This window comes from Mchenga conophoros, linkage group LG7, assembly GCF_057382185.1.
Source record: "Mchenga conophoros isolate Kocher_MC1m ecotype Shallow Benthic linkage group LG7, M_conophoros_male_GT1.1, whole genome shotgun sequence".
NCBI lineage: Eukaryota > Metazoa > Chordata > Actinopteri > Cichliformes > Cichlidae > Mchenga > Mchenga conophoros.
The window spans coordinates 66,243,392-66,270,198 of record NC_140532.1 but is presented as its reverse complement, the minus strand read 5'-3'; the positions used below and the strand labels follow the sequence as shown (position 1 = coordinate 66,270,198).

The 26,807-nt window shown below is 40.9% G+C and overlaps 3 protein-coding genes across 3 annotated transcripts; 2 read left to right on the top strand and 1 right to left on the bottom strand.

Moving 5' to 3' along the window:
- Positions 1-9,948: 9,948 nt before the first annotated feature.
- Positions 9,949-13,014, top strand: pyurf (PIGY upstream open reading frame). The gene is made up of 2 exons (XM_085280891.1): positions 9,949-10,266; positions 12,879-13,014. Exons 1-2 carry the CDS (start codon positions 10,064-10,066, stop codon positions 13,012-13,014), a joined length of 339 nt encoding a protein of 112 aa, XP_085137017.1. The 5' UTR covers positions 9,949-10,063.
- A 176-nt stretch (positions 13,015-13,190) lies between these two features.
- LOC146571623 (phosphatidylinositol N-acetylglucosaminyltransferase subunit Y-like) lies at positions 13,191-13,689 on the top strand. The gene has a single exon (XM_085280892.1). It carries the CDS (start codon positions 13,198-13,200, stop codon positions 13,408-13,410), a length of 213 nt encoding a protein of 70 aa, XP_085137018.1. The 5' UTR covers positions 13,191-13,197; the 3' UTR covers positions 13,411-13,689.
- A 2,077-nt stretch (positions 13,690-15,766) lies between these two features.
- On the bottom strand, positions 15,767-25,790 carry tat (tyrosine aminotransferase). The gene is made up of 12 exons (XM_085280895.1): positions 25,632-25,790; positions 23,730-24,034; positions 23,523-23,627; positions 23,320-23,387; positions 22,980-23,138; positions 22,402-22,540; positions 22,259-22,311; positions 18,370-18,522; positions 18,103-18,231; positions 17,818-17,901; positions 16,605-16,703; positions 15,767-16,514 (listed from the first exon to the last, which is right to left on the bottom strand). Exons 1-12 carry the CDS (start codon positions 25,634-25,636, stop codon positions 16,374-16,376), a joined length of 1,440 nt encoding a protein of 479 aa, XP_085137021.1. The 5' UTR covers positions 25,637-25,790; the 3' UTR covers positions 15,767-16,373.
- Positions 25,791-26,807: the final 1,017 nt, after the last annotated feature.

Below are 26,807 nucleotides of genomic sequence, written 5' to 3'. Positions count from 1 at the left end.
CACACTTTGCCGATCCGATCAGCTGTATAGTTTCTGGGTGGCTTAGAGCTTATTTTGATGTACATGCTGGATTTTTTTGTAAACTGTCAAATTATAAAGACACTCAAAATAATTTTCCTGTAGTTGGAAACTATTTTGTGCAACTTTTTTGCATTTACAGTTTTGACGGATCTACCTCGAAATGTCTGTAACTAGAAATATGTGTAAAAATATATATTTTTTCCTTTTTTTTGTAGTTTATTCCACTTTTTTGCAATTTACGTACTTACTTAATGCATACATATATTAAAGTCTGGGATATAATGGTATATTGATGTATAGCAACTCGAAATGCTCCCAAAAATGGTACTACAGCATGTAAAAAGATAAGGTCTGCGGGACTTGGGCCTATGGTGGGCTAAAAAGGTTAAAAATGTGTTAAAATTAAAATAAAACTTCATCATCAGACATTTGCTAAACTGGGCTTATAATGCTGAATTTTGGGCTTTAAAAGAACAGGATGTCAAAGGATGCTAAGGACGTCATTTTGATGTAAATTAAACAGCTACTGTCACAGGCCAGGTTGCCTAGCAACATTTATTGATTACACACATTTTGACATGAGGGCTGCTCCAATATGAGCCAAAGCTGGGCCGATGAAAAGATGAATAACTGAAGGATGGAGCATTTCACCTCTGGTTATAACAAATGAAAGAGCGAGTCACATGATCACTGCGATACAAGCCTCGGCACAGTGTTGTCAACGAGTCTGCTTCATTACACTCAAAAAAATTATTTTCACCCTCAGTAAGCATAAAGACATAATTTTGAGTAAAATGCAATTGAAATACACAAGATCAAATGTTTATTTTAATAATTAATAGTGAATTGTATTAAATCAATCAAGTAATTTCTTTTGAGCATTAAATTTAACATTTTATATTGTAGTTATGGAACAAAATTACATGTAATCAAATTACTTAAAGTCAACATTTGGCGGTGTGAAACAGGCGTCGGTGTCAGGCGTCCCGTCTCTAATGGAGGAGGTAAAGGATTTTTTCTGTCTTTTTCCAAACTGCCCTTTGGCCATTAAAGAACTGCAGACTTTCAGGACCTTCAGCTTTGGCTTCACTCTTCAGATCTGTATTGTGTCCATTCTTTATATACAGTCTGTGGTTCTCATAAATGATCAATTCTAACATTATGTATAACGGGCATTGGGCGGCTTCCAAGATCACAGTGCTGAGCTTAGATGCTGAAAAGGTCGAGTGGGCCTATATGCTGCAGACGTTCGGTTTAGGCAAACAGTTTATATCATGGGTTGATATGATATATAGACATCCCACTTCTTCCATTCTTACTAACCAAGATAGATCAGCGCCTTTTTCTTTACACCGCGGGACACGACGAGGCTGCCCTTTGAGCCCTTTGCTCTTTGCAATTGCTATTGAACCTCTTGCAGTAGCCAGTAGGAATGAGCCCTCCATTGACCCTGTCCGATTGGGGAAAATCAAGCACTACATTTCTTGTTTTATCTTGTCAAATCCTGAGCGATCTGTTCCTGTACTATTGGATCTGGTAAGGTCGTTTAGGGAAATCTCGGGTTATACAATTAACTGGCAGAAGAGTGAGTTCGTGGCTTTGACAGCAAATCTGGAAGTTGAGTTTTTGAAAACTTTGCCTTTTAAAGTTACAGACAGATTGAAATACTTGGGTGCTGCCTTGCCTAAGGATCCTCTAATTGATCTTTAAGTTGAATTATTCTGCACAAGTTGAAAAACTGAAAAAGGACATTAATGCGACCTGCCTATTTCCATGGTAGGTCGCATTAATGTAATCAAAATGGTTTCTCTCCCTAAATTCTTATACCTATTTTTAAACTTGCCTATCTTTTTGAATAAGCAATTTTTCAAATTGATCGACTCAGTAGTATAACCATTTGTTTGGGGCTTTAAAACTCACAGGATATCAAAAGTTCATCTATGTAAATCCAAACTTAAGGGGGGACTTGGTCTGCCACGGTTTCAGTCTTATTATTGGGCTGCGAATGCTAGAACTCTTGCTTACTGGCACTGAAGGGGTTGAGAATGGCTCCCTTCCTGCTCTTCTTTTTTCATCTTCTAATCCGTGAACCAAGGTCAATAATTTCTGTTTCAAACAGTGTTAAAATCTTTAGTCAGATCAAAAAAGGTTGTGCACTACCAGACACTTCGATCCATACTCCAATATATCGTAATCATGCATTTCCACCCTCATGTTTAGATGCCTCTTTTGAGGCACAGAAAGGTATATTTACTCTTAAAGTCTTATATATTGACAGGCAATTTGCATCATTTACCCAGTTGCAGAACAAGTTCTCTCTCCCTGCGTCACATTTTTTCCATTATTTACAGCATAGGTGTCAAACTCTGGCCCGCGGGCAAAATTTGGCCCGCAGCCTAATTACATTTGGCCCACGAAGCCATGCCAAATTACTATCAGAGCTGGCCTACTGGTATTATACAGCTAATATATATATATCGTTTAGTATTAGGCTTTGCTTGTTCCATATTCAGTTTTTCAGAAAAACTTGTTTGAGTCCATAACAAAAGATTCATTCTTAAATCTGGAGGAAGATTTTTTTTTCAATAAATATTAATGTTAGCCCACGACTTTGTTCCAGTTTCGAATTTTGGCCCACTGTGTATTTGAGTTTGACACCCCTGAGTTACAGATTAGAAACTATGTTCGTCAGAGTATCATCAACTTTCTATTTCTTCCGGAGGAGGAGCCAATTTTTAAGCTCCTTCTGAGCTCCCCGGCTTCTAAAAACCTGGTCTCTGGTTTTGCGAACGCTTTTTCAGAGTATTTGACTTTTAAATTGGACTTTTTGAAGACAGCATTGGAGGAAGAGCTTGGTTTGCTAATTGGAGATGAGGTGTGGGAGAGGATCCATTCTTATTCTATAAATCTAAGGCATCAGTTAATTCAATTCAAAGTGCTTCACAGACTTCATTATTTAAAACTAAACTGCACAGGATTTTTCCTTCCATTAGTCTAATATGCGATCGTTGTAAACTTGGAGAAGGCTCTCTTACCCATTTATTCTGGACTTGTCCCAAATTGCATAACTATTGGTTGGATATCTTTAAATGTTTTTTCTGACATGTACAACTGCACATTAGAGCCAGAGCCAGTAACTGCATTGTGTGGATCCTCCTCTTCCCTGTTACACCTCAGCTCTGCTGCACAAACTACAATTCTGTTTGGAATGATGATTGCTAAGAAAATTATCTTGACTCTCTGGAAGTCTGACATTGTACCTCAATTCAAAATGTGGCTGACAGAACTGACTGCTCTACTGCATATGGAGAGAATTAGGTATACATTAGAGGACAAACTTAGTAAGTTTTTTAATGTGTGGCAGCCATTTTTAGATCATGGAATAAAACTAGTGCTGTCAGCGCTAATCTGGTTAAAATGGAGATTTGCCGCGTTAATGCGGCTATGGCGTTAACGCCATTTTAACCAGATTAGCGCTGACAGCACTAATTAAAACAAATCCTCTTTGATCGATAATTCGGTCTACCACCCTAGTGTTTTATTTTTGTATCTTGCCAGTGTTGACGTGGTATCTATGCAGTGTAATTTTTTGCCCTTGCTGTGTTAGGGTGCCTGGGTCGTTGACCCAGAGTTTAGAGTTTTCATTATTATCGTACTTTGGTTTTTGCCTTTATTTATCATTTCTAGTCTTTTGGTTTCTTTGTCAGAGTTGTGCCTTCTGGTTTCTGTTCTGTTCCATAGTTGCTGTGTCAAGTCTCTGTGTTATGTTTCCTGTTTTACTTTGAAAGTCTGTCTCATGTTAATGCATCTGGTTTATCTTCCTCTGTCTCGTCAGCCCTGATTTGTCCCAGCTGTTTCCCTCCTGTCTCTCATTCCCTGATTGCTCCTCTGTGTATTTAAGCCCTGTGTTTCTCTGTGTCCGAGTTGTGATCTATCCTTATCTTGCTGTGTGTGTTCTGTCTGTGTATGCTTAGTTTGTAGTCTCAGTTTTGTTACCCTTTTGAGTTAAAGCTGTTTAAAGTCTGCACTTTGGGTCCTTTTCCTGCCTGCACACAGCCGTTTCATAACAGAAGATCGCGACCAGAACATGGACCCGGCAGACTGTTCCACCTCAGACTTTAAGACTGAGATGAAGGAGGTCGTTGATTTGCTGAACCGCATCGCTCAGGCTGATAGCTTACAGGCTATGGCTGTGGGACTGAGCGCGGTGGAGGCAATGATTATAACCAACCCCCAGCTTCATCAGTTCTCCATGGACACTTATCTGAGCCACACCATAGCCGCGTGGAGGGAGCACGTCAGAGCCACCGAGCTTGCTATCTCTCTCTCTCCCCACACCAACGCAGCAGCAGCAGACGGAGCTCGCTGTTACGCAGCTGCGTTCGCCACAGGACGGCATTTCTGCTCGAGGTTCTGGAGAACCGCTCCTGTGTGATGAGCCAGAGGATTTGCAGCCTGTCTTCGCTGGAGGGTCCGAGGAACCGCTTCAGCCGTCTGTTCCTGCTGGAGGGTCCGAGGGGCCCGTCCAGCCATCTTCCGTCTCCACACAGCCGTTTCATAACGTGCTGTTGTGTTGTCCGTTTTGTTTTTTGTTTTTCTTTATATCAAAAATCTTAATAAACATATTTTTAATAAATAAATTATGATTTTATTTGTTCTTTACTTTTGATTTACTAAAACAAACCACTTCAGTCGCTCCCTTGTGCTGTCTCGGTGAGCATTCAGTGAGTGCATCTTCCTCTTTTTAAACAGTAACTTTCTGACTGCGTGCATATACTCATATGAAAGTCATAAGTACAAAACACGAAAAAAATGAACCTGGCTAACAGGGTCCCCGGCAGAGCCCTGCACTACTTAGAGTAATGAGCGTAAGTGTTCCATTATGTGACGCAAGCCTGTTTAAAGGTGTGCAGCCTTCACGGATTCACTGTATCGTTCTTAAAACTGTGCGCTCACCATGACAGCTACTTAGGAGGAAAAAATGTGAGAAATAAAAGAAGCATCATATATCACCACTGAGCTGTGAAAGCTCTGCCGAGTCTGTCGCTGTTCGTCACTCTTAAACCTCCTCCCGGTAAAAAGACAGACCGTCTGAAGCAGCCACAGAAGATATCAATGAGAACTTTTGTGCACAGGTGAGTGGCTGTGGTGAGTTCAGAGGAGGCGTGGGATTGATGAACGTTCTGTCAGCCATCGCTGGGAGGATCAGGTTTGATGAAGAAGATATCGTTCAAGTTGTGAAATGGCCCACGCTTTGATGCCTTTCAAGCACCGCTCTGTCCCCCACTCGCAGGGAACTGCAGAGACTTTACTGTCTCTGAGGATCTCCTTTACAAAGAACGCACACCTCTGGTGAAATATGTCGCAGCCAGTCTTTCAAACTGGGAAATGTGACCTTATGCATGCAGGAGTGAAGGTCTAATTCTGCTAGCCACTTCAGGGTGAAGTGTTGAGTAGAGAGATTACGAGAGCTCTTTTTCCCAGGCCAGAAAGCTTCGAAGTTATTAGCGTTGTATCAGCTCTGGCAGGGACCCGTTAACTTCACTGCCAAGTCTGCGCTGCCTTTTGGTGAGGCCGCTGTGCTGTCAGCGGAGAAGCGCGAGGCCGTTTTTACATCAGACTCCAAGGTTTTCTTTAGAGGATGCTTTGATTGAGGGCCTAAAATCAGGACTGCCCACCGTGTCGCTGAGGTCCAGCTGTGAGGTCAAAGCACAGGCATGTTTTATTCAGCAGCCACCCAGCATGTGCAGCAGCATGATTCTGGCAAAGGCAGCTGCAAAGATCACCTCAGCTACTGGCCTAATAGAGACTCTTCATGCCAGAAGCTCAGGGCTTGCTCAGCAGATGGATTTACTGTCGCTCGCTGTTAATATCAAAACATCAGCTGATTTAGACGCCGCATGGTTCGTCCTCTTCTGATCGATCAGCTGTTGCCCAATCTGTCCAGGCAGGAGTAAACCGAACAAAAACTCAACTAGCCCTGACAACTTGTGGCTTTCTTACTTTAAGTTTCAGACTTAATTTTCAAATGTGACAAACAACACTTTCATCTCTCTCTGTCTTATATCTGACTCTCTGGCAGTTCCACTCTGTGTGTCACTGAGTGTTATTTGTTTGAAGTAGGCATGCAAAGCCTCTTGGGAAACTGTAAGAGAAACAAAGCACAGATGGTGTGTGCACTGGTAATGCACTGGTGAGCTAACAGTAAGTACAAAATATATTAACGCAAAACATTTGCAAAGAAGGGGCTTCTTAGATGCCTTCTTTAAACTCCTAGTACACTATTCCTATTTTTAGGTGGTTTTTTCCAGCATCTGTACAGATTCAAAAGGAAAGAAGTTAAATGCACAAGTTGAGCAGAGTAAAAGTACATAATCCAAATCTTTAACCCAGGCTAGCAGGCAGTCGATAAAGCAAACAGTCCAGGTGAGGAACCTGTACTATGAAGCAGGATTAGGGGCTTATCGAGGTAACTCCACGTTAAACATGTTTTCAGTGCTGCGAAGGTCCACTTCTGTAACAGCATGGATTACACTGCACACTGTGGAGCGGGTTATGTTTGAGATTAGACATCAACATGTACAAGAACATCGCTGCCTGACCACTATCACCACTCATCACTTTACTGTAAAATCGTGTCATTGTTCCTGAATGATGCCTCAGACGTCAGTGTGCAGGTGTCAGAGACAGTCCAGTGACTTCGTCTTCTTGTGACGAGCACTGAGGTACACCTTGCTCGTACTGGACTGGCTCTTTGCCTTAATTCTTCATAGCATCAATTTAATAACGTGCTGTAAAGGTTTTCGTCCATATCGGCATTATAGCATCACACAGTTGCTGCTCTTTGATTCACATTTCCTGTTTCACCACATCCCAGAGGGACTCTGTTGGACTCCACCTGAGTACAGTCGACTCACTGTCATGTTCAGGTTTGAGAAACCCTGCACCTGTTTAACTGCTTATTAATGCAAGCATCTAATCAGCCAATCACATGGCAGCTATTCTATGCATTCCGGCGTGTAGACATGGTCGAGACGACCTGCTGATGTTCAAACAAACAATCAGAAAGGGGAAGAAAGGGGATTTGAGTGATTTTGAATGTGGCGTGGCTGTTGGCCTGAGCGCGTCAGAAACTGCTGATCTGCTGGGATTTTCCCGCACAGCCACATCTGGAGTTTACAGAGTGGTCTGTAGAAGAGAAACTATCCAGCGCACTGCCGTTCTCTGGGTGAAAGTACTTTGTCAGTGCCAGAGGTCACAGGAGAATAGGGAGACTGCTCCAAGCTGATAGGAAGGCAACAGCAACTCAAATAAGCACTCGCTAAAACCAGCGTTGCTGACCGTGCCGTGTGTGTGTGTGTGTGTGTGTGTGTGTGTGTGTGTGTGTGTGTGTGTGTGTGCTCTGTTATTTCCAGGTGAAAACACAAATGCCAGATTAAAAACAGAAACGTGATCATTATCAAAAATAATCTGTGGAGGATCAGAGGAATTCCTCTTCTTCCAAAAAACATCTCATGACCCCTCAGATCAGATTGTTTCCTCGTCCTCTATATTTATACCCAAACCCTGTACAGTCTTGGCCTCATACAATCAATAGTCTTTTCTAATGGTGTTGTATCTTTGCCTCTTTGCCTTAGTGAGAGCGTGTGGTTGTCTCACTCTGTGTGTTAGTCCTGTCGCAGATCGGCAGCCTGTCCAGGATGTACTCCGCCTCTCGCTGGATGACAGCTGGGATAAGCTCCAGCCCCCCAGTGTGGCTTTGTAGCCACTGTGCCAAAGATGTGTTGACACCTGTTATTTCAAAATGGATATAGTGTGAAAGCGAGATATTTCGAATACCGCAGAAAATCGGTTAAGAGATATGAATGATGTGTTATGAGTGAGGCCCACTCATAAAGGTTAATGAACCTTTAAAACATTATTTTATTTATTTATTTTACTTCCTACATTACCTTGGCCCATTTTTTGTTTTCTTTGTTTGCTTGTTACAATTTCTATCCTTAAAAATTCATAAAACCTATGAACTGAATTGATGACAGAATAGATGATTCTCCCACCGTGGGAGAATCCAGCTGCCACTCGATGTGAGCCAAGCTCTCACTACAGTCCTTCAGGGAGGATCAGATCCCTCATATTACCAAACAAGACTATATCTAGACTGGTTGGGCACACGCTTCTATACCTTGAAATATGTATGAGACAATAAAAACTGAGACTCTGAGATTTAACCAGTACACGGACTCTCCAGGACACCATGAAGTTGGAATACAGCCAGAACCAAAGGGCAGAGGGTGGTCAAAGGATCTCAACTGTTTTTCTCTGATTTTCATCAAGTGTCTGAGTCCACACGTCTCAGTTGGAAAAAGTAGGAGTTCTGATTGTGTCACATCAAAGAGTGAGGGAACAGTGGAGCAGGAGACTGACAGACAGATCTGTGCAGTGTCGGCAGTAATGTGGATCATCCACATGGAAAGGATCCAGTTGCGATGGTTCGGGTATCTGACTAGGTGAGGTGGTTCCAAAATTTCCAAGCAAGAGAAGATTCTGGGTCAGGCCCAGGATGCACATAAGAGAACATGTCTTTGGGAGAGATTATGTCCCCCACAGGAGCTGGAGGAGGTGGCTGAGAGGCACAGGGAGGTGTGGCCAACTCAGACTGCAGCGCCCCTGCTCTGTGTCGAGCACCCAGAAGATGGATGGATGTATTACACTGAAAATGTCAATGTGATTTTTAATGAGATTATTTTCTATTAAAGCAAAACACAAACTTTTAAAATCTGAGTCTGTTCATTCATGGTATAAATAACCTCATGCTCCTCCCAAACAGCTCTGTGAACCCACATCAGCACTTCAAGAGAAATGTTCATTTAGAGCAGGATGTTGGTGGCATGCCGGTCATGTCCAGATGTTCCCCAGAATTCATTAGGCAGTGATTTTTCTGCTGTCAGCAGACATCTTTAGTGTGATCTCTTTGATAAATGGGACATTTTGAACATCAGAGCATATTTTCTTCTGTATTATTTTCAACATGTCTGCTTTACTTTGCTGTTAAAGACCAATAATGACAATCAGCCAGTCATGTGCTGCATTTTGGCTTGAACAGGTGTCGACCTTTTTCAGTATCATTTCAGCCTCAGTCTGTGTTAGAGATGATGGATGCCTCTCAAGCAGGCCCATCTAATCATATATATATATATATATATATATATATATATATATATATATATATATATATATATATATATATATATATATTACAGCTAGAAGCAGTTTTAAAACAAGTTGGTTGGGGCCCTGCCAACAAAGTCTCAGAGCAATATCTTCAGACATATGGATGGGAGGGAATGCATTCTGCCCTGGCTGGCACTGAGCTCTACCACAATGTTTAATATTGTATGGCTCTAACCTGCTGGGAAATCATTCCTGGGACATCTACGGGGCTTAAAAGAAATCAGACTCCAAACAGCAACTGTTGCAAAATTCACAAAATGTGTATCTACATTAGTTTCCTTCACTTAAAGCCACTGTTAGGGTGGCCGTGACTTTTATTATTCTAAGGATATTTACCACAGTATGGTGGGCAGCATAGAGATCTCTCCTTATGGTGATGTGGTGTGTAGTCTAGCTGACCAAATCAGTGCTTTTCACATTCATTTAATGTTTATTGTTTCTTTGTTTGTTTTGTCATTATTTTATTTCCACATCTGGTCAAAGCCCACACACAGAATACGTTTGAATGAAATTAACACTGGGGCACTAACAGTGGAACACTGCCACCATGCGGGCAAATGTGGAAACTGCGCGAACAAACGTTCACCAAATGACATGTACGACTAGCAGTGGTATCTACCGTGTTAAATATAGTATGTTAGTTTGCATATGTGAGCAAGCGCGTGGTAGATATTTTTATTGAATAAGTGAAAAAGCGGAACATTTTAAACCCGAAAGGGCCAGGGAGTCACAGGAAGCGGACTGATTTCACGGTTACACGCGTACTTATGCTTCCTGTAGGAGACTTGGACGCGGTAGGCACTTTGTGGTCATGTTTAAGAATGTTTTGAGCAGATTGCTGACTGAAACCTTCTTTGTTGAGCGTAATGTGAGAAACACGCCGTTATTACGGAGGGTAGCTGCCGTCTCCGCGCCGGTGAGGAGCTTTACGGACGTGAAGGACGAAGCGCAGCCGCCTTTCGACACCGCCCTGCTGGAGGTCCTCGTATGTCCGCTGTCCAAGAAACCGCTCAGGTAACACACACAGACCTGTGCTCAGGTTATTTACACGCTCTGGTTTACTCTCACTGTATTCTGCTTTTTTCTGTTCCTGTTGTTCAGCCGCGTTGCTCTCTAGCAGGACAAACGGCACCACCTCACACGCACTTTCTAATGTGTAAAACAGTTTGAGCCTTTTAAATTGTTCAGTTCTTGTCCAGTTTGAAGACGCAACACTGCGATGTACTTGCTGATTGGCTGGCTTATTAGTGTGAATGCTTGAAAAGCATTCACAGTATTGTTATTCGAATCTTTATTATTATTATTCTATTTTATTATTATCTATTCCGTACGTTTTTTGAAAGCCTACTCCTTCAAAACCGTTCAACTTAGAAAAACCATTCAAACACCGTTAGATTCCTATTCTTTTGGACAACATTGCTTCTATTTTTCTCATTTTTAACATTTATATTTTTAATTTTATTCAACTTTTTTCAACAAAAATTTATAATGTATTTCAATGGGGAGACCCTTCAAATTCTCATTCAACTTCCTCCTCTTTAAACTGTATCTACTTCCACATACATTGACATAGAGCCACCATTCAAACTTTAAAACGAAGACAAGACATTCAACTATTCAACTTGTATTTATCTTTTCAATATCTATTATACTTTTTCTTCAGTTCCAGTTTAAGTTTCATGATGTTTTTTCACCCGTTTCAGAGTTTATAATGGGTGTGTATGGGACGGAATGTTGGGGCTAGAGTGAGGCAGCTCAACTGCTAGAGTGAGAGGAGCAAAAAAATTAATCTTAAAATCTTTTTTAAAACTGCTGCTGTGTCTGCAGCGTTTGCTCTACAGGTATGATTTTACCCTCAAAACGTAGCCATCGCTGTCCTCTTTCATCCAATGTGTTTACTATTGTCCTAGGTGTTATGGTTCTTTCATAAATGTCACCAATGCACAGCCTCCTCCCTCCAACTCTTCCATAGACTCTAATGTTAAAATGGCTCAGAAGGTTCGTTTGAAAATCAGAAGAGCATGGTGTCTTTCCACTGTCACCACGTCCATATAATAAGCTCCACAGGCATGAAAACTGAGAATTAGGTAGACTAGACATTGCTGTCGCTCACGGTGAAAGAATTTTGTCAATACGACTTTTACTTTTCATTTGGGAACGATTTGTTTCGGCCTGACTTTTCTGTTCATTTTAAGCAGCAAAAGTGAGGCGCATGTCTGTGTACGTGTGTATGGAGCCATTGGGTGCGGTCACTATAGCAACCAGGCTCACACCTGCCTGCTTAACGAGCTCTGCCTGCCACTGTACCAAGATTCATCTTAAGCACTTCTCTTTCAACTGCTGCTGTGTCCACAGTGTTACAGCCATCATTTTACCCTCAAATTGTCGCCATTATTGTTCTCTTTCCAACACCGTATCTTTCAAAGCTCAGGCATTTAAACTTTTTAAACTGTGTGGATCAAAGTGGAGGGATCACATTTGAGTCATTCAGTGATTCAAAGAATATGACCTTTTAATATTCATTCAGATGTTTTCTGACTCTAAATGTTCTTTTCTCATTTCTTAGGTTTTTCTAATTTAAAATTAAAACATTTTCAGCTTTTTTCCAACTTCTTCTTCTGTGTAACCTTCAGCTTTTAGCAGTTCAGCACCTTTGTTTTCAGGTTAAATTTTGTTTTTTTTTTTTATCTCATTAAAAAAGTTTTAACTCAAAATTCAGCAATTAATTCATTTCAGTGCATACATTCAGATTCAAGCATTCACACTGCAGTTTCTTCAGAAAATGCACTTTCTAGTTAGGGTCTGTCATTTGCCTTCGCAGATACTTTACATCTGTGAAAACAAATGGAAATTATGCCTGAATCTGATTTAGCTGAACATCTGTGTGGCTCTCAACACAACCCCTCACTCACATAGACAAACACAACACCTACGCCAGGAAGCTCTTTGTGAACTACGGCTCAACATTTAACACCATCACCAAACAGACTGGAGTTCAGATGAACCTGGATATTAGATTTCCTCACTAATCGCCCTCAGATTGCTGTTAACCACGAGTTTTGGTTGTTAAGTTTGCAGATGAGATGATGCAGTTGGAATCTGCCAACAGTGATGATACAAACAGCAGGAAGGAGGTTCACAATTTGACCCCATAGACTGATGATAACCTGCTCTTAAACACCACAAAGACCATTACAGACTTCAGGACCTTATGTGTATATACTTCTCAAACTTTATACTTTGTAATACATGTCAGTAAATTGTATTATTTAAGTACTGTCCGTATCCTCCACTGAATCTTTTTTCTGAAAAGTTCTCTGAGATCAGATTTAGATTTTTAGGTTTATCTCCTAAAACTTTTAAATTAATGATCATCGAGCTTCCTGTTGTTGAGTTCCTGAGGACTGCACACGAGCACATCTGTGCTGGTGTTTTTTACACACACCCATTGTGGGCAAATGCTTACATAAATATGATAACATAAAACAAGCATTGCATGTGTGTGTCATGGTTTTATCAAGTTCAGATGAACTACAGCTGCTACTGCTGCTGCATTCACAGTTTGTAGGAAATGTCAGCACTTCAGTGCTATGAAAGACTTATTCTGCTATGTTATTCCTCCACAGATACGAGCCTAAGACCAACGAGCTGATCAACGAGGAGCTCGGCATTGCCTATCCCGTCATCGACGGCATTCCCAACATGATCCCTCAGGAGGCCAGACTCATTCGGAAAGATGCTTCAGACACACCTGCACAGTAACAGAAAAGCCTTCACTTTGAGTTGACCTGAGCAAAAACAAACTGGACGCTGGCTTTAAAAAAACTGTTTGACTAAATAAAATTGAGGTGTTGGATTCTTTCAGTTGTATTTTGGCATTCTAACCAAAGCGCACGTAACACATCATCATCCGGCAGCGCGTTACCTCCAAGCCCATCTGCAAACATGTTGTCCCTGTCTGTGATGGTGGGACTGGTCCCCATAGTGTCCCTCTTTGGTTTGTTCTACTCTGCGGCGGTGGATGAGAACTTCCCTCAGGGCTGCACCAGCAGCAGCAGTGTGTGCTTCTACAGCCTGCTGCTGCCCGTCACCATCCCCGTCTACGTCTTCTTCCACCTCTGGAGCTGGATGGGGATCAAGCTTTTCAGGCACAACTAGGCTGGCAGCTCAACACAGATGTGTTGAGCTGCCAGCCTCACACAGTTGTAAAACATCTGTGGCTGAAGTGGCTTTCATTTCTTTAAGCCCTTTGGAGGAAGGTAAAGACGGATGGTGCATGGATGCTTTTTAAAGCTGAAAATATTTTTGTGTCTCATTTAGAGTATGAGACACAGTATGTTAGTCAATACAGCTGTTAAACAAACCCCTGGATATCATTTGCACATAAAGTAGAAGGCTGTATATTTTCTGAGCAAATAATAAAAATCTTTATGCAAATCCACTGTTTCCATACTTGAGTCCTGACTTCACAAAACGGGAACATCTACTCGTTTTAAATGAATGCATTTGAATATATAACAGACTACATTTGTGCAGAATCGACTGTGCTGTGATCTGCAGTGTGTCTCAGTTTTATTGCATTCAGAAAATTCACAAGCTGACATTTAAAAGTGGAACTCAGACAAACTTGCCTGACAGCTCAAACATGACAGAGCACCCAAAACTTTTAAGTCACGCTGCACAACACCGTCCTCAGATGTGTTTTTCTACCACAGTTCATGTTGAACTCATGAAAGCGTGATTCCTCTTGTGATGAATGTTGGGAACGTTCAGCAGGAGCCTTCAGCGTGCATCATAGAGGGAAACGCGATCTGACAGCATTAGAGCTGCTGACTTTCTGCTCAAAGTCTCGGGTTGAGCTCGAGGTTCAGGAGCAATGCAAATTTGACACACGCTGCTCTTCACCTGAAGCCACGAAAACTGAACTGGTGTTGCAGAAATGATGCAGTGTCTGCTGGAAAAGTTTTGGGAATGCACAAACTGTGACGTCTAAGGACTTTTATCTGAATCAAGAGTTACGATGGAGGCAGGTCGGAGTGTAGAAACCTGAAGATTCCTGCTTTTGAGTTTCAAACTTTGATTTTAAAGTTGTTTCTTTTCTTCTGTGTTCTCACAGTCATGCTGTTTCTTCTCGATTTTCTTTCCTCACAGCTGCTCATCCTTCTGTGAAACAGAAAGAGACAGGTTGGTTATTTTATTGAATTAGCGTGACTTAGTGCTCTTTTGGTATGAGCAGAGACGCCCAGCACTGAGCTGCTGACGGTCATTTTAAGTTGGAGAAAGTTGAAAAGAGTCACTGCTTGTTTGATTTGTCAGTTTTGCAGACAGCAGCACACAGAGCACTTGTATCATCAGTCATGAGCAAATTTCCACTGGCTCTACTACGTATATATCAAAACAAAACAGAAATTTGATGCCTGTGATATTCCAGAGAAAGACCTCAGGCTTTATGTGGCACGTATGTGCACATCTATCCATAAACTGGATTAATCATGCAAACTGCACGAACGTGAGATCCACGTGGCTGCATGAGGAGCTGTCAATGCTACGTTTGGTGCCTTTAAAGTTACCCTTCAGGATAGATATTGCTCTTATGACTTATTAGTTTCCCAGGTGAAATATGGATATGGCATCCTGCAGTTGTACCAGCAGCACAGTGGCCAGCAAGGCTTGCAACGCCTGCCCTGACCTCATTCATTAATGAATCTGTGGAGGATGGTCATCATTTCCTCCATGGTGCTTTTGGTTATCCTGCACAGTGTGGCAAGAAAACAAACCTTCCCATCGCCCAGTAGGAGGCTCCACAGACCAGCCAAAAGTTATTACCAGCCGTGTCATGGCTCCATCACTGTGGGCAGGCAGATGGAGCAGCATGTGAGTGTTGTTGATAGTCTGAATGCTGGTTTGAGATCAGCTTCAGTGATGAAGGAGGACATTCGGTGTGCATAAGGAGATTAAAGGCAGTCTTTAGGTCCCAGCTAGCTCAAACATGAGATAAAATACGCTGCACAGGTAAACTCGTGTTTTCTTTCTGAGCAAATCAGTTAAGCCAGGACTAAAGTTAAGCTTCATAACTGCATGAATGTAAGTTTTATATTTTACTGGAGCAGTGCTAGTCAATCCTTTCTTTTTTATTCCCTAAATATAGAAGTGTGTTGTTTGTTGTAATCATTTGTTTTGCATCAAATATTTTTAAAAATATTTTAATCCAGAGACAAAACTCGGCTTCTGGAAAAGAAAAAATGATCACGTTATGAGTCCTAATATTTGTTCCACTGTGTTGTAAACACAAGTTCTCCAAAATATTTATAAGAATTGATAAGAAACGAAGATCACTGAAACTATTAAAACCTCATTTTAACATGTTTTTGTTCAATAAGCCTCATAAGTTATGGATAAACCACATGAACCTTGTGTTTCTGTCATGTAGCGACTGATGCTGATCAACTGTATTTGGCTTTGCAGTTGCATGAATCCAAATGTGAAATTTTTGATTCAAATCATCAGAGGAGGATTATTTTGTTTCTGTTTATATTTTATTCTGCGATTTTTCTTTAACATTGAATATTTATCCTTTACTTGTTATGTCAGTACAGTTTATTATATTAACTGTTAACAATGGCACAAAATGCTGTGTCTGAAAATAATGCACAATATTTATACTTCATCTATCTACATAGATAGATAGATAGATAGATAGATAGATAGATAGATAGATAGATAGATAGATAGATAGATAGATAGATAGATAGATAGATAGATCTCATGTAAGGAGGTGATTATCAGTATACAAGGCTTATAAAAATAAACAAACACATTCACTTCCTCTACTTGTAGCTCAGGAAAAAAAGCAAGCATAAGCTAACAAAGAAGCTAGCTGCAGATTATATCAAAGAGGTGTGTAAGTGAAATACAATTGATATAAATATACAAGTACAGGTTAATACAAGCTGTCAGTATAAAATATAAATATCACATTTGTTCATTTCTTAAGAGTTTACATAAAAATTACACCATTAGATATGCTGTTGCATGCTTTTTGTTGCCATGGCAGCTTTTGAAAAAAAGATTTCAGGGTAATGTTGTGGTGGGACAGCTGTAAGACTGGTACAGCCCCTGCATTACTGGTCCAGGTCATTGCTGTCACGGCTGGGGGGGCGATAGTGGCTCTGGCAAAACTCCCTGATCCGAGCACAAGCCTCCAGCATCATCTCCTCCGGGACTGTCACCACAATGCGGAAGAAGTTGGGATACTCAAACGCCTGTGAAACGTCAGGAAGGATGGAGTTTAGAAATATGTCGGTGTGAGGACCGACGAATCAGCAGTGAGAGGAAAGGTGATGGCGTCTTACCGAAGCAGGCAGACAGAAGACAGACTGCTCAGTCACCAGCCGTTCGGTGAAGTCCACATCGTTCTTAAAATCTGGGAAGTGATCCATGTCGATCCCAATCTGGAAAATGTAAACACCATGGTTGGTCTAACCTCTGAACTCTGAATGCTGACATCATTCAGACTCCTTTACTGTGTGCACACTTCATTTGTAGTTTCCCACCAGTCAATGAAATCTTTCATTTTCAAAGGTATTCAGACCCTTTTAGTGGTTCCGACGTGTTCTCAGCTGTATTCCATTTGCCTGAATCATCCTTAATCATCTGACTGGAGAGACTTGAGAATTTCTCACATGGGATATCAAATCCCATAATTTTTATTTCACGTCACCAAAACTCTCAGTAGATCTCTTTGATAAAACTATGGTGAAGCAGAAATCTGCCAACAGTGTCCCCGGGTGCTTAGCGGCCAAACTTTGGGAGAAATTTAAAACCATGAGGATTCTTCCTACATCCGTCAGTCTGGCCAAACAGAGTAGCCAGGCAGGTAGGTCCTTGATCACAAAGGTGACCAGGAGCCCAAACAGTCGCTCTGATAGAGTTTCAGAAGTCCTGGAGAACCTGCTGGTAGCACCACCATCTCACCAGCACCCCATCAGTCAGACTTTTATGTTATGGGCAAAGAGAAATGTAAACTATGACAATCTGTCCAAAAGGCCATAATGTAACTATTTGTTGCCATAGTAGAAGCACTTTGTCCATGTATCTACATCTCACATCTGCACATGGACACGCCTAAACTCATTATAAACCCCATAACACTCATTACCTGCTGACACTAGCCCCACAGAGAAGCACGGCGGTGGTATCATCGTGCTGTGGGGTGCAGCAGGTACAGGGAGATGAATGATGAATGCAAATAAATATAAATATTGTAGAGATTACCTAAGCTGTAACTGCTGCTCAAAGACCTCATTCAATGTGTGAATTAAAGGTCTAAAAGCTTCTGTAAAGTTTCTGTTTTAAACTAACAAATCTGATTTTTAAAGTCATTTAAATGGTTAAGTGTGAGTCATTTGCAAAATCCAGACACTGTGGAAATTTCCCATAAAATGTGATAACCTGGGCACAGAGCACAGTTCACTGCAAAAATGATGATGCTAAGTAAACTAAATGTGACTGAGAAAATGATCATGGCACAGAAATTTGAATGCAAACCACACGTTCAACACTCACCATGATGTACATGGCTCCTGAAGGCATGACAGGGTTCAGGCCGGGGACGGAGGACAGCTCGCTGAAGCAAATCTCTGAGTTAGACTGAGGAAGCAAAGGATGATAAACCGTTCACACAGTGTCATGTGATGCATATTAATGTGCATTACTATGTGATTTCAGACAGAATTAAGACATAACAACAAGAATCTGGACTGAAGGAACAAAAAAGGAACCAGGGTCAGCTACTGCTACTCAAAGTTCATTATAAAGGTGGAATATATTAAAACAACTTCTCTCCATTACCTTAAGGAAGCCGATGGTGTTGTTGTAGAAGCTTTGAGGAGTGCTGTCGAGGATTTGCTCCAGCGCCCCCTGAACGATGCTGCAGGCTCCCAGAATACGCTGGCTGAGTTTTACCAGACCCTGTCGAATCTGAACGAAGAAACGTGTCAGTCGGGTAAATGTAATGTGCAAATTATTGTATATCATTGTGTGTTTGGGTTTGAGTATTGGAACAATCAGTCAACGCTTCCCCCATCAGGAACTGTAAAATAAATAAATAAAAAGTACCTCAGTTCCAAATATATCATCCCTGTCATGGATGAGGATCCATCCCATCCTCCAGCCAGGCACCAGCCAGCGTTTAGCCAAACCGCCACAGGACAGGATGGGAACATCACTGCTGAGGGATGCCATTGAAGGAGAACTGCATCCTGGGAAAACCTGAGGGCAAAAACAAGAATAAAAACTTTATATTACATATGCAGATATTTGACGTTTACAGATGTTTCATTGAGGCAAACTGACGTGCAGCCGTTTTAATTCATATGACTTAAAAGGAGAAAATCATCATGCTGTTGTTGTTTGGATCAGTTTGGGTTTCCCACAGACTGACACCACAGTGAAAAAAACGAGAGGGCTTGGAGATAAGCGGAAAAAAATCATAGGAATTCTTGGTCATTTTGAAATTATGTTATTAACACGAAGGCTCGGTGTTAAAGAGAGACCAAACTTTCTCAGGCAGATCAGAGGAAGGACGGGAAGACCCAGGGCTGGAGGTGGGTTGCAAAGCAAGTTGCAGATGCACAGCAACTATTGCTGACTGAAGCAGCTCAAAGAGAGCACTTGCTCAAAGAGATCAGCTGATGTCTTATTTATTAATTAAGCATTTCTGTAGTTATGCTTTCTTCATTTCAACTTGTGTCTGATGCCCTCCTTAAAAAGAAGAGGAAACAAACTTCTGTCATTTACACAGCGATGTATAGTCAGAACTACTTTCATCCTCATGTTCACTAACAGCATGACAGCAGCTGTTTACAGAGTAAAACGCAGCAGCGAGGAAAGTGTTAAAAGACACAAACAACAATTACATCAACTTTTTGCATAATCTTGCATAATATTCTTCCTGAAAGTCTCACAAAAATACCAGAGAGAAACAAAAGGAAGAGAGTTAAAGAGGGAGGCCGATGCTGAGGTAACCACAAAGAGAAACGTTTCACCTACAGAAAGCTGGTTCTTATTACAGCTGCGTGACATGGAGAAAAGACACTACCCCGCATCCTATTGGCCAGACTGAAGTGAATGACATAACAGCAGCACTAACGTGATTGCATAACTCGTTTTCTGGCACAAATGTCTTAAACGCCTCTCAGATCAAGAGGAGGACAAATGTAAAGCATTGATCAACATAGATGCAATGAAAAGCTTGATGGAGACAATAGAGTGAATGCATGTGCAGCTGTGTGCATGGCTTATAACTGTGACTCATAGGCAGGTCAAACATCTCCACAGAGAGCATGTTGACTGTGCAGACGTGCCCCATAAAACCACAATTTATCACTGAAGGGCTTACAGAGGTGAGGAGCAGGGGCACTGACCCACTGCCTGAAACGTCCTAGGTGTTGCAGCTCACAGTCGCCGCTCACTGAAAAACAGGCCTCACCAGTGCACCCTGAGGCCACGTCTCCACCCACCACACAGCCCCCATTCCTCCCCAGGTTCTGCTGTAACAAAACCAGACAGCTGCAGTAATTGCAAGCACATGCAGCCAAAAAAGTGCAAAGTCATTCTGGTCTGCACATGCTCATTATGGAACGGTCCAATGGTGGCGAGGTGGTTTGTGGAAGCACCCAGTAACCCCGACTTTAAACTATTACACTCACAACAGCTCCCACAAAAACAAGCTTTCAAAAGTTGTTTTTTGTTCAGCTTTAATATCATCAAGCAGGCGAGTCAGCAAGTCCACTGCGACACAAGGCCTCCCAGTGTTTTTCCACAAAAGCACACATCTTCATCTCAACTCCAGAGCTGAGATGAAAACGTGTGAAGATGGCAATATCACAGACGATGCAGTGTGCAGCATGCATGTACTAAATGCCTCTTAAACGACTGATCGATCGATTGTTTTAGTTTGCACTCATTAGACAGACCAACACATTGTAAAGTGCAAAAGTCAAAACAGCTCAGATGTAACAAAGGACTGGAGGGAATAAATCCGAACAAGACCCAAACTGTCAACTTCAGCTGAGACAAAGATGATCGGAAACTCCTCAAAACGAACCCCCACGAACTAAAAGATGCTAAAGCATCATCGTTACTGTCTACTGCTACGTGAGTTTTATTTAGCAGAGACATGCCTGGAGGATAAAGGTGAGGCAACAAAGAAAGAAAGAAACGAGTGTAAGTTCAAATATTTCGGGAACCATTTATGTCAGAGGTAGAACACTCTATATGTACATATCATTTTTAAAATAATAGTTAGTATAAATGCATATGATGCACTTATAGCCTATAAAAAGGAAATAAAGGTGTTCTTGCTGATCAATTTGAATTCTCAGTGGAAAATTACTGCACTGTTGCCTCATCTCCATTTGTTGCGAGCTGACAAACAATATGATGGCTGCCAGAGAGTGTGTCTGCTTATCTGTGGACATATTTGCATGACCTTCAACTAAACTTTGACCAGTACAGATTTTCCCAGACTGATGGTAAATGGCCTGCATTTGTAGAGCGCTTTACTCAGTCCCTAAGGACCCCAAAGCGCTTTACACTACATTCAGTCATTCACCCATTCACACACACATTCATTGTTATAAGATATGCATGTTAAAATGTGTTGCATCACTGACGGTTTCAAGAAGAGTTGCAGAATAAGAACTTTTCACATTTTATGAGCGGAGATCTAATTTTATTACTTTCAAGTGCGAGAAAATATTTTAGCAAATGTGAGGACAATAAGCTTGTCCTCATAAACGTTACGTTACATTATTATTCTTATTATGAGCAAATGCAATACTGCTGATAATGAGCAGAGAAGGATTTGTAACTGGAAGGTTTATATAACATATTTAGTTCTGAATATAACAATATTTAAGACCCTATTATCCTTCGATGTACAGTAGACATTGATTGGTTTTAATATGTTGGAAAAGTTTTGCTTTTGAAAAAAATATCTGAAAGAATCTTGAGAAACAGGAATATTTCACAGTTTCTGATAATGCAAAGCTGATGAGCAATCAAACTTTTGAAAGAGCTCCACGATTACACCCACGTGTTCAGAAAAACAGTGTGACTGGTCCAGTATAGACCGAGCTGTCACTATATGCTGATGATTTAATTCTGTTTATTAGACAAAAATCTGTTCTAGCTTTATTCCATTTAATCAAACCTGAAATCTTTAAAGAAAACCTGTAAGTCACTGGGCCTAGAAAAACAGACCACAGTTTTGCTGCATAGTTCTACTGGAAGTCTGTTCCTGTTAAAAGGCAGGTCTTTCTCCCCACCATCACCAAGAGATGTTCAGAGAGGATCGTCTGATTGCTCGGGTCTTTACCTCACTATTTAAGGTGCCCTGAGAAAACTGCTGTAAATTGGAATGAAATGTAATATTCCACACAGGTGAACAAACCATACACTTATTAGATAATGTCAACATAACTCCTTTTGGAGCAGTGCTGGTTATACAATGCTAGTACTATTTTGTGAGTGTACACTCGATACTTGTTCAAATGTTCAAATCACATGTTTTTGCTCCTTTTTGACAAAAGTTGCTTTAAATGTCCAAAAACATTTGTGTGACAATTTGTGGCTTTTACAGTTTTTACAACCAACATGACAAAATGATAAAATAGAAACATGTGGGACTTACCTTTTATATTTAGTACTGGACTGTATGTTTTAACATGGATGCGGTCTCACTTTAAATCTTTATCTATCCACTGCTTGTCCTTGCTGACCTCCCGGCCACTGGCCTGCACAGAGGCACTAATCCCCCCCATGTGCTGATGTGAGGTTGTGCACGCACATCAGCACATGCAGAGCCAGGGCAAATGCCACCAATTGGAACAGAACATCTACTGTCATTGTGGTTTAAAACAAAAAGAAAGTGCCTCGCTGGTGTTGCACGAGCCAAGCCCACCTGTGCTGAGATGCAGCTTGTGTCGACAGCTGCTACACTCACCATATCACTGTAGATCTCATCAGCCAGGATGGGGACACAGTGTCTGGAGGCCACTGGACAAAAGAAGAATGGAATTGTTTGAGAGATGTTGTGTTTGTTTGCTTACAAAACTGGAATTCTTCCCCACTCTGAGTGCAGCCAACCTTTGAGGATCTCCTGCAGGTGCTTCTTGTTGAAAACAGAGCCACACGGGTTGGATGGGTTGGTGATGATTAGACAGGAAGTCCTCTCATCAATCAGGCTCTCCATGTGCTGCAGGTCAACCTCCCACGACTTCTCCGGCTGTGAAAATAATCATAATACATGTTTATGCACCGATGAGTGTTTATTATCATTACTTTACTTGTATATTATGTTCATGCCACTTTTACTTTAGTAACTTTACAAATTACATGCTCATAAAATCTGATTCTTTGATATAAATGAATCCAGTTAACAGAAAACATAAATGCTGTGTGTTCCACAGCCTTCACCGTCACCAGCCTCATTCACATGTTTCCTGCTCTGTTGCTCCTTTGAGATGTGGTCATTAAAATATGTGAAATCTTTCTGGGAGAAATAACAGATAAGCTGAGTGTGGCAGATCCATTTGAGTTTACCCATGATTGATGTACTTGAAAAGATGATGCCACTAAAATGTAATAATCATAACTGTTCCAGCCCAAAAAGTGTTTAGTGCTTAGGCCAGCATTAAAAACAGAGAAACTGTCCCCACACTTACAAGCAGGTTGTAAAGTTTGACCTCGATGCCCATGGAAACAGCCAGAGTTTTATATAAGGAGAAGCCTGGGCACGGTACCAGGATATTGTCTCCTGGGTTGCACAACACACTGATAGCCAGGTCGATGGCCTGACTGCATCCGCTGGTCAGAATCACATCCTGGAAGAGAGACAGGGTCTTCTTTAGTTCGGAGAATCTGTTCATTTCACACAGGAACTCAAAACAATCCACTGTAACAAGCAGATTGACGCCAAAGCCATTTGCTACTGAGTTTTTAGTAAAAGTGTAGTTCACATTTCAGATTTAGGGGCAGACGGTAATGTGTGTGAGGAGTGAGCACCTCTGCCTCCAGTGGAGCCTCAGGGCAGCTGTAGAAGTTTGCCACCGCCTGCCGACTCTGCAGGTAACCTGTCAGTGGACGCAGAGAAAGGATTCATGATTGTACATGTTCAACAGTTTCTTCTGCGCTTTGCTGGCTCTTAGAAAAACATATTCATCTTTGCATCTATCTTTTCACATCATTTCACTTTAGGGATGGCTCACCGACAGAGGGAGCATAGCCGTTGTATTTTTGGGAGTCTATGGCATCCTTCATGGCCTGAAGCACTGCACCATCGGTGGGCAGGTTTCCAAACACGGTGGGATCCCCTGAGGAGCAAAGGTGAAGGTAATCAGCAGTTAGAAAAAACAAAGAATAAGCATGATGCAAACCCCCAAATCTAAAGGGAATTTTACGAGGAATCTCCTCACCGATCGAAAGTGCGATCATGGGTTTTTCCGGGTTCGGGGTGAGCTTCATCCCATCCACGATGGCCCTGATGGGGTTGAGCGTGTTGTTAGCCATCTCCGAAGGCTTCACCTCCCACCTCTGCCTCCGGCTCTTAGATTTGATCGGGTATAAGGCGCCTTTGATGTTGACATGGTGGACGCCATTCCCGTGCACCCCGTTTCTGTTCACTCCATTTTCATTTAGGGTTTTTCCATTTACCGTAGTTTTGCCACAAACTCCATTCCCGTTCATCTGAACCATGTAAGACTTGGTCTCCATCCTGGAACTAAAGAGTCCAGCACAGGATTAACAAATGATTCATTTAATCAGACTCAGTCTTGTAATGTGCCGTACTTTGTATCTATACTCTCCTGGATTGCAGAGGTGTCAATTTCATATACAATATTTATATATTAAATATATAAAAATATGTATTGATATTTATCATATTTATATCTGTAACTGTATTACAGACATATTTATTAATATATTTATTTAATGTAAACGTATGTATTTTTATTTATTTTTCCCAGTTTCTGTAAATATGTAAATTGATACAAATGCATATAAATACCAACGCAGAAAAATCCTAATTCTATAAATTCATTAGTTCCTTTGTTTATTTTATTATGACTGATTTCATCATCAGTGATTCCTCTGCATTATAGAATGTTTATTTATTTCTATTTATTTATTTGTTTAGGTATTTACTAAAGAGAGAGCTCTGAGTGTTTGTGATGGTGCGGTCACCAACAACTAATAATATATAAATACATACATGCATACATTTACCAATTAATACATAAAGTATGTCAAATTAAAAATTTATTTTAAAAACAATTAAATCACCACAAAAATTAATTCAAATGAATACGAACATTTTACATTAATTAGATTAATTAGAATCTTTATTTGTATTTTTTATGCATTTAATTGCTCTTTGTGTTTTTAGTACAATGACATAAGTTGAGTCCAATGAAATAGAATAAATGAATTAATCTGGGCCTTTGGGTTCGCCTTCTGATGTTGATGCATTTAGTTCCTTTCTATTAAATACATTTAGTTTATTTAATTGTTCAATTCTGTTTTCATTTCTTTAATTTGGCTCCGTCATCTCCGGTATATGAACAAAGGGCTCCAAAAAAAGGGGGGGGAGGGGGGTTCTTGGTGTTTATTGGGCCTGATTACTCCTGCTTACTTCCAGCTGTGTGAACTTTGTGTTTGGAAAATACTAAAATAAAATACTAGAAATACTAAAAATCTTCCACCGACAACCTTCATACATCAGTATTATCTATGGGGTTTGTTTTTTTTTAAAAACGAATATATATATATACACACACACACTCATATATATATATATATATATGTACTATACTATATATACTGTAACAGTTGTTAATGGTCTCGCCTACATTGTGAAAAAAATCTTTTTCCTGAGGTACAAAAAAAAAAAAATTGTAAACTTTAGGTTTTGTGCGTAAAAAAAGAAAAAACAAGAAACAATTTATATATTTTCCTCATCAACGTGAATTATTGATCTGCTCAGATTTTGATCTCTTTTGCTGGATTACACTTTAACTTTCAAAGCTTTTCTGTTCAAGATTGTAATAAATGAAAGTGACCGCATTCACAGGTTAATATTTCATTGATAATTCATTCATAGATTCATCGGTCTACAAAGAAGCTGAGGTTTAGTATTAAGTGGTTTAAAGCATAAAGTTATCCAGTCGTAATAAGAGTGCTGTAATGTGTAATATAAGTCTTTGAAAACTTGTAATTTATCAGGATGCCACTCAATTCATACATGATTTTAAATCTGCCAATTAATGAAATTACATAATTTTTTAAAAAAAGAAAGAAAAATAATGTTGTTTACTTACCTCATGATTTATTCAAAGTCTCCAAAAAGCAGCAGCGCAGTTTAATCGCTCTCAGTTAAATTAAAGAACAGAAGCCAGGATGTACAAACCCGGCTTTATAGCGAGATCCCTGAAAATGGGTGTTGAGCCCTGCCCATAATTCCATTGGTGGAGGTTGAGGGTTGTACCATCACACCCCTCTAACATCACTAACCAGAACCATACGACCACAAAACCTTAACAGCATCAATCAGCATGTAGGAGCAGTGAAAGAGAGGAGCTGGCCTCACGCACAGGGAGACCGCCTCAGTGCGTCACGCCAGAATCAGCTGGGGCCAAAGCGAGGGTCTGACAGCAGGGCAGAAATCTATTGATCGTGAAGGCAAATATGAGTCCCACAGCCGGGGACATATGAAGGTCTGCAGGAAGTGAAAGTCATCTTCATCTCAGGCCAAAACATTACTAACATTTTAATGCTTTTAATGACCTAAATACACTTTTGTGTGTGTGTGTGTGTGTGTGTGTGTGTGTGTGTGTGTGTGTGTGTGTGTGTGTGTGTGTGTGTGTGTGTGTGTTGTGTCCTTTACATATTGTTGTGATTTACATCTACTGGAACCAAATTCCTTGTATGTGTTTGTGCATGTACTTGGCCATTAGACGCACTTTCCATGGAAGAGTCCTTCTTCCATGGAAATGAATGAGTCTAGTTTCCAGCACTGATCAGAGACCATCCAGATCAAAGCTTTTCCCAGGAAATATCAAAGAGATGTCATCACCTTCCACTGCTTCCTAACTTATAAACAAGGTTTCTTCTTTGCTTTATGCACATAAAACCATAAGACAACAGAAAAAATATGAAAGAAAATTGTGAGAAAACAAACTAGGCTCTGCCTGTGAATCACAGTCTTCCTCCTTCCATCTCCTTCTCTGGTCTTTCACTCTCCACTTGCTGTCCACCTGAGAACGAGGCACAATCTGCTATTATTTAATTATCCACACTTAATAATAATAATGATGGACTGGATTTATATAGCGCTTTTCTAGGCACCCAAAGCGCTTTAAAATTCCACTATTCATCCACACACTGGTGGAGGCAGCTACAGTTGTAGCCACAGCTGCCCTGGGGCAGACTGACAGAAGCCAGGCTGCCATATCGCGCCATCAGCCCCTCTGGCCAACACCAGTAGGCAGGAGGGT